We start from the raw sequence: 13374 nt of genomic DNA on the forward strand, positions 1-13374 counted from the left end.
GACTTGGCTCAGATGGGTATTCATCAAGTTGAAATCTTAAAATCAAAATCTTTATTTGTCTTGAAAATTAAAGCTATGGATTCTGGGCTCCTCTCAAAGTCTCAAAGTTATGAATTAAACTATTTTAAATGGGGGTTCTGACTTTGTTTGAAATCTAAAGCTCCAGGGACATGAAATCCAGGAAATCTAGACCTATGGAATTTGGACCAATTCCTAGCACTACAAAGTTCTGAACTTAAATAAACTATAAATCAAGATCTATGAGTTCTTCAGGGCTCCACTTTAAGTTTTAAGGCAGTAGTTCTAAACATAGCTTAATATACTGAACTGGGGAATTTGGCTTTGTTTTGAATTCTAGAGAGTTTTTGAGTGGAATGTTAATCAAGAGCTAGGGACTCATTACTGAGCTGAAAACGGAGCTAGGATTGCTGGGCTCCACTCAAAGCTTTATAGTCCTGAACATGACTCAAAATCTTGAATTAGGGGTTCTAGACGTGACCAGATGTTTTTATCTATTGTACTGCTATTTAGATTGTACTCTTTCTCTCCTTCTTAAAGTCAAAAAGAATGAAAAAGTCCAAACCAGAACAACAATTTATGTTTTGTGAAAACACAGAACAATAAACAATGCATACAGTATATATATAAGATTGGAGCTTGATAATGAACCACTATTCTTTTGTTTGAGGCTTATTGTTCAATATTCACACGTCCATCTCCATCAGCTGTGTAGTAGTGAACTCGGGAAGTACCTGACAGAGATGAGAGAAAAGTGGTTAGAACCTCCACAGACATGTTAAGCTTGAACGTTAATGTGTGTGTTATTGTGTGTGTACCTTTTTTTCGGGTGGTGCAATAAACCCAAGCCACAATAATGTGCAGAAAGATCACAGTTATCATGGCAAAGGGGATGAAGGGAAGAGACTCTGGAGAGACTACAAAAATTATTTTGTATTATTTTTTCTATGATAATGCATTACAAAAAAAATTTTTTCAAGACAAAGATAATTTAATAAATTTTTTTATAAGAATAATCATTAATAGAGTGCCATGATAACCACTAATTAGGCTAATTTTCCTACAGCAGCTGTCATGTACTGTATATTAATTGTTGTGTGTGCACACTGAAAACACACAGCAAGATTCGGCGATTGGTGAACAACAAAGCGAGGGCAAAACTGTGAACAAGAAACATGAAAATGAAACCTTATGATCTACTTAGCAAGGTAAAGTCTGACTGATGAGCCTGCCATCCCATTCCTTGTGTTTAATGAAGGAGGCAAAGCCAAGCTCCAGCCTGAAGCCGACTGGATGGAACCCCAACCCACGCTTCACACCATGCTTGCACCTGACACAGAAGGGCTGACATCCCAAGCAACATTTCATGTCAGGCTTCAGCCCGAGGCCGATTATGGGGGTCTTCTAAGCCTTCCATGTGTATCAGCATGCATCGTCCATCCCAAGGAGGCAGTAAGGGGGGACCTCCTGCTAAACTCAAGCCAGCAACCCAATAAGGTTGCCCCTTCTACCAAATCCAAACCAAAGGCACATGAGGGGGTCTCTCCCAGTCCAAAACAGGGACCTCCCAGGAGGCTCCTCTAGCCAGTTGCAATCCAGGGGCCTACCGGGAAACCCCTCCAACGAGGTTCAAGCCAGCAACCCATGAGGCTAATGCTTCATCCCACGTTCTGTCCGTGCAAAGGGCCACGCCAGGGACTTCACCCACAATCCGCTCAATTCAGGGAGTCATGACAAGGCCTCTCGTAATGACCTGCTTAAGCCAGGGTGCCATGCCAGGGCCTCCCTCCACAACCTGCTCAATGCAAGAGGGTGATAGTAGGGCCTTCCTCATGATCCATTTAAGACAGGGGGTGATGGGATGGCACAACCTCCTTCCACAAACTGCTCAAGCCAGGGAGTGATGGCCTTTCCACCCTCACATTATGCTCAAATCAGAGTCTTGCGGTACAGCCTCAATCCAACAACTTGTCTTCAGCCTGTTAGAGTACCACAACAAAGGCAATATCTGGCTGGTTTTTTTTTTTTTCAAATAAACTTACCTGCAATTGCATCCACTCTCATTGTTGGGTATTTTCAGTGTGCACATACAACAACTAATACAAGTGACAGTCAGACACTGCCAAATGTTTTATTTTATTTATCCCACAACTCCATTTATTACAATTGGAGAACGCTGGATCATACTCTGTTTCATCTACTTATACAGTAGATACTTTTAATGTTGTAGAATGTACCTTTCAATTCATAAACAGTTCCTCAGCAGCGCTGTAAATTTTAAAACAAAAGTACAGCTTCTCATATTACTAATTACAAATGACAGAAATCTGTAAAGCAGTGTTTCTTGAAAGTCTTTCCTGTGATAGAAAACTTCACATTTTTCATTGCAAAGTCTCAAATAAGCTACAAATGCGTATTTAAACAAATGCATTGCTATAAACCTGTAGCTTGCATCAACACTTCTGACCAATCAGAATCCCACATTTCAAGAACACAGGTACTAATACAGTGTGTGTTGTTTACCTTTAACAACAAGCTTTACATCTGTGTAGCGATGTTTTCCAAGGTCACATCTGTAAACTCCTTCGTCCTCTTTAATCAGGCCTGATATGAGTAGAGAGAGATTTCCTGGAGACTGTTCATTAGCCACCTGAAATCTGTGTCCATCAGTGGACATATCACTCCAAACTTTCATCATACTGTATTTCCTCCACTTGAATTGCTTAGGCTTGGTGTGTAGGTCAGTGGAGTGGCACGGCAGCAGAATTGAGCCTCCTGTGTGTGCAGTGATGGTTAAATCCTGGCTGCTTTCACTCTTTCCTGAACAAACACATAGTATTCATTTTTTTGTGTGATGTGGCTTGGCACAGCACAACCTTCCCAAACAAGCAAGGGTGGGTGGGTGGGTGGGTAGGTAGGTAGGTAGGTAGGTAGGTAGGTAGTAAGTTATTTGCCTCAGATCTTGAGGTTTTTCTCTGATTCCTCCCAGATAAATTCTAGTATGTGTATTGGCTACAAATCCTGGAAATCTACCTCAGGTTCACCTTGCTTATTAGATCTGGATCCACCCCAGGAACACTATGTGGAAATCTGGACTACATCCTAGCTATTACATTTTAGGACATTACACCTAAAGTCACCAATCCACTCACAAATGAGAGGAAACTAAAGGAAACCTATACAGACTCCCAAGCAGACAGTAACCCAACCTCAGGACTAACTCTTGGAGCTATCAGATGGCAGTGGCAGTACAAAAACATAGGCTTAAGCACAAAATAATTGAAAAATAATTACCTTGAACAGTGAGATAGATGTATGTGTAATTCTCAGCTGTAACCTCACACCTGTAAAGTCCCTCATCTCCTACGGTCAGGTTGGATACGAGTAAAGAGAAATTTCCTGAAGAGACACCGTTCAACAGCTGTACTCTTTTCCCATTAATGTCATCCCACATGTTTTTGTGCTCATTTAGTTTCTTCCAGCGGAAACTCTGAGTTGTGATAACATCAGTACAGTAGCAAGGCAATAGTACCGCATCAGATATATTTGCTTTAATTTCAAAGCTGTGTCCATGGTTTGCTAGAATGCAGGCTGCAACAATAAATACAGGTAATTAATAAAAAAAACTTCTTCATATTCAACAAATATTCCACACCGTTATGCAGAATTAATGAATGATTCCGGGTCATGTATGAGTGGCCATGTTACAGAGAAACCACTAATGGTAGTTTGATGTACCTTCATGTGTCAGAATGCATAAAGTTACAGGTTTATGTCTCACCTTTGAAAGCATTGACACCAGAGAATTCTTGAGAATGCTCAATAACATCTCCATTTAGGTTTTTTTTTTGGAAATGCACTGAACTTAAAGAAGTTTGCAGTTAGGCAGGTTTAAGTACAGTATTTATGTGCATGTGTGACCCCATATTGATAAAATAGCATTGATTGCAGCTTGTGCAAGACCCAGAATTTGTTTGGGGATTTCCTGGATGTTTAGATGTCACCAGTTGTTGTGGTTGTGTGGGTGGAATTTCTGGTAGGAAAAAGGGTACACACCAAATCTCTCAGTAAAAAAAAGCCTAGTACACACTATCAAGAAGAAGAAGGAATGGCCATCAGGTAGGTGGTCCACATCTTCCAATATTATCTGATGGGACTCCCTTTCACTCGCTGCCCCATTTTCATTCTGCATCAATGCCTGGAGCAGATGTAAAGGATGCCAACTCGCAGATCCCTCATTGGTATTTAACACTTATCACTTGTGGCTTATTGTGGACATTATGTTTATTTCTGATTCTTTGTGTAACTGACACAAATAATCTAATCATCTAAAGTTACAAAAGATGTTACAAGATGCAAATTCTCTTTGGGATGTTGTCTTTAGTTCTCACAGTTTAAATACCAAGGGTGATAAGTGGGCAAAGTAAAGGAGAGTGTATTAGAGAAGTGAAGAAAGAGTGCAGGCAGGGTAAAGACCAGTGGCAAGACTGATTTGGGAAAAAAGGGTACCTGCAAGAGTGATAGGACTGTGGTGAGACCTGCTAGGTTGTATGGTTTGGAGACAGTGGCGTTGACTAAAAGACAGGAGGCGAAGCTGGAGGTATCAGAGTTGAAGATTTTCATTTGACACTATCACCATTCTTATAAACAGTTTTATATCAAATGCTCAATGCAAAACACTCCACTGCTCCATTATCTCATTTCAAGGAAGCCCCAGGATTGCCAACTCCTAGGTCCAAAAATACCCCCTTCAATGGATGCAAAACGTCAGTCAGTATTTTTCCTTGCCAATACAAAATAACTGTGACAAAGGCAACTATTTGAACTTTACCTGATCCTCAATTTGGTTTGTTTTTTTTGGACAATGGCGTAATGTAAATGAAAATATAAACATGAACCCTGAGTGAACATGAACTTTACATAGCATAAGCTGTACATGAAGATCAGTTCCACCTGCCTAAGTCATCCTCTACTAATTCAGATTATGGGGTTCTACGTTTGCACATATTTTGTTTCTTTGCTTGCTTACATTAAGCATTTACTGTACAAGTTAAGCTAGCTAAAAATTGAAAAATGGAAGCATATTGGACAGAAAGTATTAATATCCACCTGCGATTGCAGCTAAACAAATCAATGAACACTTTTGACAACTAAAAAAGTATTAGGTATTATTTTCTTATAGTATAGAGTCCACCATGTGTCAGATGCTTCCTCTGTTCAAATATGATATTAACCAGGGTTTACTCTACACTTGACTCATAAGTGTTCCTCATATTTGTAACCAGAAGTTCCCCACTCACCTTCAGCCACATGCAGTACCATGAAGAGAAGATACACGCTCTGTAACATTTCTGTTCAAGAAAGCCAACCTCACACCACACGCTGAAAACTATACAGCCATAAAGCATTCTTGGCAGATTTGAACTAAAACTGACCACCAGGAAGGAGATGTGAGTCACCCAGACACTTTTTTTCGGCTTCCTCATTTTTTATCCAGCAGGTCTACTATGTTGAAACACAGGGTTTTCAGAAATAGTCCTAGTTAGAAATCCTGTGCATATATACAGATTTTTTAATTTGATAGCCAATAGGAGGTTTAAAATACAATATACAGTAAAGGTTACATGGTACACTTTGTTTCTTTCTTCATTTTATTATACAATGCGCATGTAAATGTTTCAAGTGTTTATATGTTATTTAAAACAGATGAGTTCCAAATTTCCTGCCTGTAAATTTCTTTGCTAACTTCAATAGTTGCATTACCCTTCTTGATCTTGTTATGGTATAATCTTGAGGGCATGTCATAAAAGCAAGATCTCTCTGTAAGATTTTTGTTTGACTTATTAAAATCCCATATAGCTGTATTTTTTTAGCTCTTTACATCTTCATCGTATTTAATTTTTAGCACCAAGTCACACTTTATTTAGTGTATTAATTCATGTACCTTTAATTTGGGTACCTTTGGGCGCAAAAGGGTTGCAACCACTTCAGTTCAGGTTTTTCGGGTGGTACTCTGTACAAGAGCAGATTTGTGATTCGCTTGCTTGTAGCATTCGGTTTGACTGCTTTATCAAAGTCACTGCATTTAGTTTATTGGAGAATGTGGCTAAATGGAACTGGTACCAGATATGACCCTGCACCCCACCAGGCTTGGAGTATTGTCGGCATGATGAGAGAGTGTGGTGTTGGCATTTAGCCAAGGGACTGGGAGATTCTTGTCGCTTCCTAGTAGGAAATCAGCCACCGCCATGAATGGCGTACAGGTAATTGGTTTGCTTTTTGTTTTGCTCATGTGAGTAAAGAGGCCATTTGCTGTTTCATGGCCCCCATGTGCCAAAACAACGATTCAGGCCTGCAACAGGTTAGCGTGTGACTGGTGTGTAAGTGTGGTATTGATATTGGTATTGGTACACTGGCTGTTGTATTATCTCATGAGTTTTATGGACCATCAATTGAAGTTTGGTGCTCTATCCTATTATTTGTGTTGTGAAAAGGACCTGAGGTCAATTTAGGGACCTGATTTCCCAATTTTTCTTTTTGTTTGAAATAGTTTTTTGCATCTGACTGCACAGCTGGTTAACTGAGGTTTTACACCCTAGACATTGGTGTCATTTCAGTCCTGTCTATTGATTTAGGTTTTTTAATTTATTCAAATAATTTCAATATATTATATGTTTTTATTAGTTTATTTTTAATAAATAAATGCAATTGGTATCTTGCTTAAACTAACTTATGTGTTGATTGAAGTTATTATCTGTAGGGTTATTGTTAGCTGCCACAAAATTAATGTTGAGGAGGGTAAATTCACATACTGGGGTTATGGTAAATAAATGGGGCAATAGGAGGGAAACTTATATTAAGTTGAGAGACACACTTAGAACCCGGTGCTCCACCAGTAAGGGTTGTGGCGCTAAATATATATCAGAAATAGCTTTTTAAATGTAATATATAACTGAAGAGCCTTGTCAGTTAATATCAAAGGGATCAAAAAACTTATGAATATGTTTTTTGGAGGAAAATGAAAAATATCGCTTTTGGTACCTGGAGTGTGTGTGAACTTTGCAAAATCATTGAAGGTTTTCAATTTTAGATGAAAATTTATGGTAGATGCTTTTCTGAATGTTTTTGTAAATCATGTGTAAAAAAGACAAAATAATCGTAAAGTGAACTATCCAAATGGATACACAAATAAACTCTGACATCACAGACTTCCTTGATTTTTTTTATTTCATTTTTTTTTTTTTTTTTTTTTGAGGGTACAATTTTAAAATCACACCAAAAAAAATCTGCAAATTTAGAGGAAGCATAATTTTTTTTAAGAAAACTGTAACCTTATACGATTAAACGCATGACTGTCATGAGTTAAATCGTGATTAATTAAAACTTAATCGCATATTTTATCTGTTCAAAATGCACCTTAAATAAACACCTCTTAAATGTTTAATACTTTAATCAACATGGATTAACGTATGTTTATTATTAGTGAAACCGAACTAAATATAGAGCATAAAGACAAAATATTTGTGTAAATGCTTTAAAGTAATTATGGTGTTTTAAAGTACGTGGTTTATTTATGATTTTTTTTCGTATCCGAGTAACAAAAGGACGTCGTGAATAAATGGGGGTTGCGTTAAAACATTAATGCCGTTAAAATGAATTCGCGTTTAAGCGTTAATAGCAAATCGATTTTAATAGCCCTAATATATATACATAAATACAACAGTGGCAGTTTGTGCATTTCACACCTTGACCTTCAGTGGTGTCCTACTAAAATCAATCTACCTCTCAATACCATCGTAATGACGCCACGGCTCTAGAAAGCATTAATATAAATAAAAAAAATACACAATACACTCTATAACAGAGTGCTGTATCACATGCAAGAATCTCATACAGTGAACATGAATGCTATTACTAAAGCAAGAAACCTATCCGAGTATCGAAATTGTAAAATGTAAAATGACCCAGAGAAAACTCAGGGACTTGGTGGCCCTGAGAGCTAGGTCAGCTATGCGACGTAGCTTCTTGAATTGTCAGCCCCAAATCTCCCGCAGCAGGTCAGCCTGGTATGCCTGCAACTCCTTCATAGTGGGGAGGCAACCCGCAGCCTAACCCGCTGCCGCTAAGCCTTGCGCACCAGAGCCAAAGTTGGTCGGAACAACTTGTTAGGCAGAGCCAGGAACAATGCTGCAAACGGGGAGAGATAGCCGGCCAGTGTCTCTTCGTCCCGAGGCATCGTCCCATAATTGGTCTTCTCCATCCCCACTAAGTTTGCAAACAGTGAGATATTTGGGGTGAAGATACGAGCTGCATATGGGCTGTCCCAGGATCTGGACACCTCAGTGTGCAGATCAGGAGAAAAATGTCAGCCCCAGCATGGAGGTTGTGATGTGGGAGCTGGAAGCACTCATTCAGCTTACTGGGAGGGCGCTGCTTCTGCTTCTGCTTCTCATCTGGCCAAGCTAATTTATGAGGAGTCCGTGGGCTCGCTGGTCTTCTTAATTTCCCCCTTCTTGGAGGAGAAAAAAAGGAGTGCAGTGCTGGTCCTGCTGGGGGAAGAAACCTGCTTTCGAAACCAGGGAGCGAGTGCTAGACCCAGCAGGTGTCCGTAGTGTACAATTTGTGCCCAGGGGCATTGCCATGCTGGAGTCTCCAAATTCAAGTGAATGCAAAATGTTTTTTATAGCGCATCTAAAGAGGTCTTATACAATTGAGTGCCTCCAGATTTGTGGTAACAGTTTGGAAAAGAACCACATATAGCAGAAGAAGTCAGGTGACCCAATACTTTTGGAAATATAGTGTAGATAAAAAAGAAGTGTGTGTGTGTTTGTGTGTGTGTGTGTGTGTGTGTGTGTGTGTGTGTGTGTGTGTGTGTGTGTGTGAGGTAGTCCTAATATTATCGTCATTCTCCAGCAGCTTGGCATCTGGTCTTATCTTTGGACTTGTTCACTGTAGCGTACACGTCATTCTGCGTACACACACACACACACACACACACACACACACACACACACACACACACACACACACACACTTTATCAAATACAGTTTGGGATTTACAGACACAAATAATAAAAATTTCCTCTAAAATGACTTGTGCTTTGCTAATTTTGATTCAGAGGCAAATGGTACAAATGAGCTATAGCACAAATATTGCGTGTGCTTTGTTTGTTTGTATGTTTGTTCACTTTTCCATCATATCTTTATTTTTAACTAAATTGACAAATGAGCTTGAATGCATACAAAATAAACATATGATTCATTGAAATTATCACATCACGTATTTTGTCCTTATGAAGTCTTATAAAAGATGCTAACTGAAACACACTAAAAACCATGTAAAGCCACATAAACACAAACCTGTTTGTCGCCAGAGTTCACATTGACGCTGCCATACAGCACATCTTCGAATTTCTGTAGAAACACAAACTGTCACAATCTCTGCTGAATGAAAGTCGTATTTTCACCAGCAGAGGGCGGTGTCGGAAAGGCTAAAACTTTTAACAAAATTTTTATATTGTTTTCTTTATACCCATTAATACCCTGCCACTGAAACTAACACTACTGTAATCATTAGCATTCCATGATACATGTTTAATGTTTAAAAGCTGGTCATGACTCACAGGGGCCTCCTGAGCTGGTTTCTTGGCAGGTTTCCATGTTACATCTGAGTAAAGCACTTCCAAATTATCCTACACAAACAAACACATTTAAAAAGTTACTGAAATGGAGTGTAATAATATTGAGTGGTGCATTTACTGTATACTGTAGAACTTGATACACATTCCTGACACGGATGACAAGTTCTATTGAGAATTTAGAGTTTTTAGCGAACCTAGTGGTCAAAATTAGAAACTGCAAAACATTATAAAAGTCCACTTGGCCAGGAATCATGCTGCCCCATGCACTGGATTAAAAGAAGCCCATTAACCAGAACAACCCATTCCCCAGGGTTACAAATGTAGCAACAGGTAGCAACATCATGCTATTCACCATGCGGGACCTGATCCATAAAGTGGCATCTTTACAGGTTAGACCACAGTTTTCAAGAGGTCAAAGAAAAGAAGGACAGGGTATTTTGACTGCTCTTGGTTGTATAGATACAATATAAACAATGCCAGAGTGAAAATGCAATTCAAATCAGAGCAGTTCACCTGTGAAACTTTGCTTCTTTGGCCTCTCTGGAGTTCCTGGTTCTTTGCCTCTTTTTGTTTCTTGGCTACAGGATAAAACAAGGCAGAGTGAAAACTACTGACAAGACTGAAAGAGTTCTTCCAGTGTTTGTATTTGTGTTCATACCTCTGCATGTCCAGCAGAGGGCACCTCCAAGTAGTAGCATCAACACCATCAGAGCAGGAACCATGAAATACAGATAATGAAATAAATTTTTCATCCCACCCTCAGATGCTGAACCTATAAACATATAAACAGAAACAAGAGGAAGATTGGACAGTTGTTTGATACTATATAAATAAAATTTCTTTTAGGGCTGTAAAAATGTAAATAAATTCTAACGGCACAAATTTTATCGCGCGATTAACGCATTTCTGTTTGACCGTTTTTATGAAAAAAAATATACATAAATATATATAAAATACATAAATAAATATAAAATATTAAATTTTTAAACATTTATTGCAACACACATTTATTCAAGTGTCCTTTCTTTACTTGAATCTAAAAAAATGTATCTACTCAAAAATCTTTTTTAATCACTAGGCATTGGTTTCTGCACATTCCCAGTTCTGCTTAAAAAAATTCCCAAATTGTAAAATAAACAAACATTTATACAAAACGGTACCTGATTTTGTAGCTTTGTCATGATCGTTCAGGATTGTGTTTGGATGTTTGTTCGGGTTACCTACAGGAAATATAAAAAAAAAAACCACTTGTGCTAGAGTGATATAACATGAGCGATAAAGTATCATGTGTCATGAACTTCATATTGGAATAAAACACTTCAGGACATGATTGAAATTTTGTGTGTTTTTTTGGGGGGTTTTGAGGTGAAATTCTGCTTCATCACACCACTACACTGTTGATTATTTTTCCTAGAACAGCATGACACCAAGTGTTTGAATTAAACTGAATACTTCTAGAAGAATAGCTAACTTACTTCCTGCCTCTGGTGTGCTCAATGCGCCACCATTAGGCTTTGGTGTAACTGGCCTTGGTGTGCTCGGTGTAGTTTTAGTGCCACTGCCTGGCCTTGGTGTGCTCACTGTGGCTGTAACTAAAGGGTCAAGTAGTCAGTAATGTAAATGAATATGCATAAATCATATCCTACACAAGAAGAAACTGAGATCGTTGGCGCCTCTCGATCAGCTCCTTAGATGGCGAATGAGTGTATCATCAATGTAAAAACCCAAACACATCAAATATTTACGTATTATTTGCCAAATCGATAACTATATAAAACGGGACCCAGCGAATTTGAACAAATCTCTAGTTGTTGTGGTGCATCGTGGGAGATTTTAGGGTGTGAAAGAGATTAAAATGGCGGAACACTTATTACTCAGCAGCAGGAGTAACGATCCCGGGAGCTGATCGAGACGCACTTATTTTAAACACTGTGTGGAATATTAACGGGTCTGTCAGTATATTAATACTAATGTCCTGTTTGAGTCACAAATGAAAAGAGAAGAAAAACAACTTTTATTGGTGATGAAGAAAATTTTTGAATTATATTTCTGTTACAGAAATGAGATTCAGGATATTTTAAGATTAGAATAAGAAAAAAGATCAACAGTTTGCATTACATTTTACTTGGAGGGTCACAAGTCTGTAGTTACTCGTCTGATTCTTGTCCTGACATTGATACAGTCCTTCATCCTCTGCAGTCAGGTGCGATATGTGGAGAGAAAAGTTTCCTGGAGCAGCAGCATTAACCAGCTGAATTAGGCTTTTAAAGCGTTGAGTCTTATCAGTAGGATAGATGTCATTAAAACCACCAACTACATTTTTTTTTCTATATTGCCATCTGAGATTTGATACTGTAGCCTGTGGATCAGCGCAGGAGCACGGCAGCACCGCAGACCCTCCCGATAATCCTTCAATAGTAATCTGACTATAATCCAATAATTTACAACCTGTACAACACAAAACAGTGTGTCAGCTTCATCATCATCCAGATGTGCACAAGTTCATCCTCCAGTATTCATCAACAATTTACTCAAAGCAGCTACTTACATTATGTCTGTATCAATAAAACATAGACTGGGATTCAGCAGGGATTTGGATTTTGTGGTCCATATGTACAACTGTAGATGTTTTTTATGAATTGTTATTAATATATTATTATCAGTCAGAGATGGAACTCGTATGCAGGTAACTGCTTATGTACATTTAAGTACATTTAAATTTGCTGCTTAAGACATTTGAAAGCGAGAGACAAAAACATCACCATTGAGAACCACAGAAGTGTGAACTTCTTCAATGTGGTCTTCTCTGGTGCTAAGACATGCTAATCTAAGACACGCTAATCTAAGGCACGCTAAACTTTTTCATATCAATTTCATCATAATTCCCAGACCAGGAAATGTGTTTATACTCTATTTCTTATAAAACAATTTTTTTTTTAAATGTTAAACCTCATTTTAAAACCTATTGGTTGAAGGTCCTCTTGTAATCTACTTTTAAAATGTCAAAACAAGTGAGTTCCTCTTCTTCTTTCATTCTGTTTTTCTCTATTTATCTCATCTGTCTCACTCAGTTTTCATTTCCCTGAGATATTAATAGTGATAATAATAATAATAATAATAATAATAATAATAATAATAATAATAAAAAGAATCACCAGGTTTTCACCAACTTTTGACTTAAGTGTTGCTTTATGAAAAAACACCAAACGTCTGAAGAATAAAATCCAAACGCGAATCTTTATTCTAATCGTGATATTAGAAAGAGATCGGCGGAAGTGAGAAGGTACAGTAGAGCAAATCAGACTCACCGTCAGCGATGTGAAGAAAGACAAGGAGGTAAACGTAAGTCTGCATTCTGACTGCCTCGTTCCAACAGCACAAAAATGACACCTCAGTTTGAAAGCTGCACGATTTTGCTGTGCAACAGCTGTGGGTTTGAGACAAAGCCACTGGGTCACATGGTTGCTGTGGGATGTGTACACACACACACACACACACACACACACACACACACACACAAACATTTTAATTTTTTAGTAACAGTAATAATTAAGAAGAAAAAAAAAGTAAAAAAGTTTTTACTCAAATATTAACACTGAGCAAAATCTCTTTAATTCTGTTTTTCAGATACAAAGGATTGAGAGAAAGCATGAGAAAGAGCCTGACACTTCTCTTGTGGTTTTACACATTCCACTAAGTAGTCTACAGTTCCTTT

At 38.2% G+C, this 13374-nt stretch overlaps 1 protein-coding gene across 1 annotated transcript; it reads right to left on the minus strand.

Annotated features, from left to right (window-relative positions):
- Positions 1–578: 578 nt before the first annotated feature.
- Positions 579–13053, minus strand: LOC124401685. Its single transcript, XM_046874116.1, has 14 exons — positions 12968–13053; positions 11778–12107; positions 11135–11251; positions 10820–10879; positions 10318–10431; positions 10173–10237; positions 9642–9710; positions 9379–9432; positions 8933–8986; positions 3757–3799; positions 3313–3609; positions 2542–2838; positions 837–935; positions 579–752 (listed from the first exon to the last, which is right to left on the minus strand). Exons 1-14 carry the CDS (start codon positions 13011–13013, stop codon positions 691–693), a joined length of 1707 nt encoding a protein of 568 aa, XP_046730072.1. The 5' UTR covers positions 13014–13053; the 3' UTR covers positions 579–690.
- Positions 13054–13374: the final 321 nt, after the last annotated feature.

This window comes from Silurus meridionalis, chromosome 18 (genome assembly GCF_014805685.1).
Source record: "Silurus meridionalis isolate SWU-2019-XX chromosome 18, ASM1480568v1, whole genome shotgun sequence".
Lineage (NCBI taxonomy): Eukaryota > Metazoa > Chordata > Actinopteri > Siluriformes > Siluridae > Silurus > Silurus meridionalis.

Bases quoted from the DNA above. Each gene is read 5' to 3' on its own strand.
- LOC124401685 (XM_046874116.1), bottom strand. From the start codon at position 13,013: ATGCAGACTTACGTTTACCTCCTTGTCTTTCTTCACATCGCTGACG. The intron at 10,238-10,317 runs GTATGAACACAA...TTTATCCTGTAG, and splicing joins CCTCTGCTGGACATGCAGAG to CCAAGAAACAAAAAGAGGCA. The intron at 936-2,541 runs GTAAACAACACA...TAATTTTTGTAG, and splicing joins TGTAAAGCTTGTTGTTAAAG to TCTCTCCAGAGTCTCTTCCC.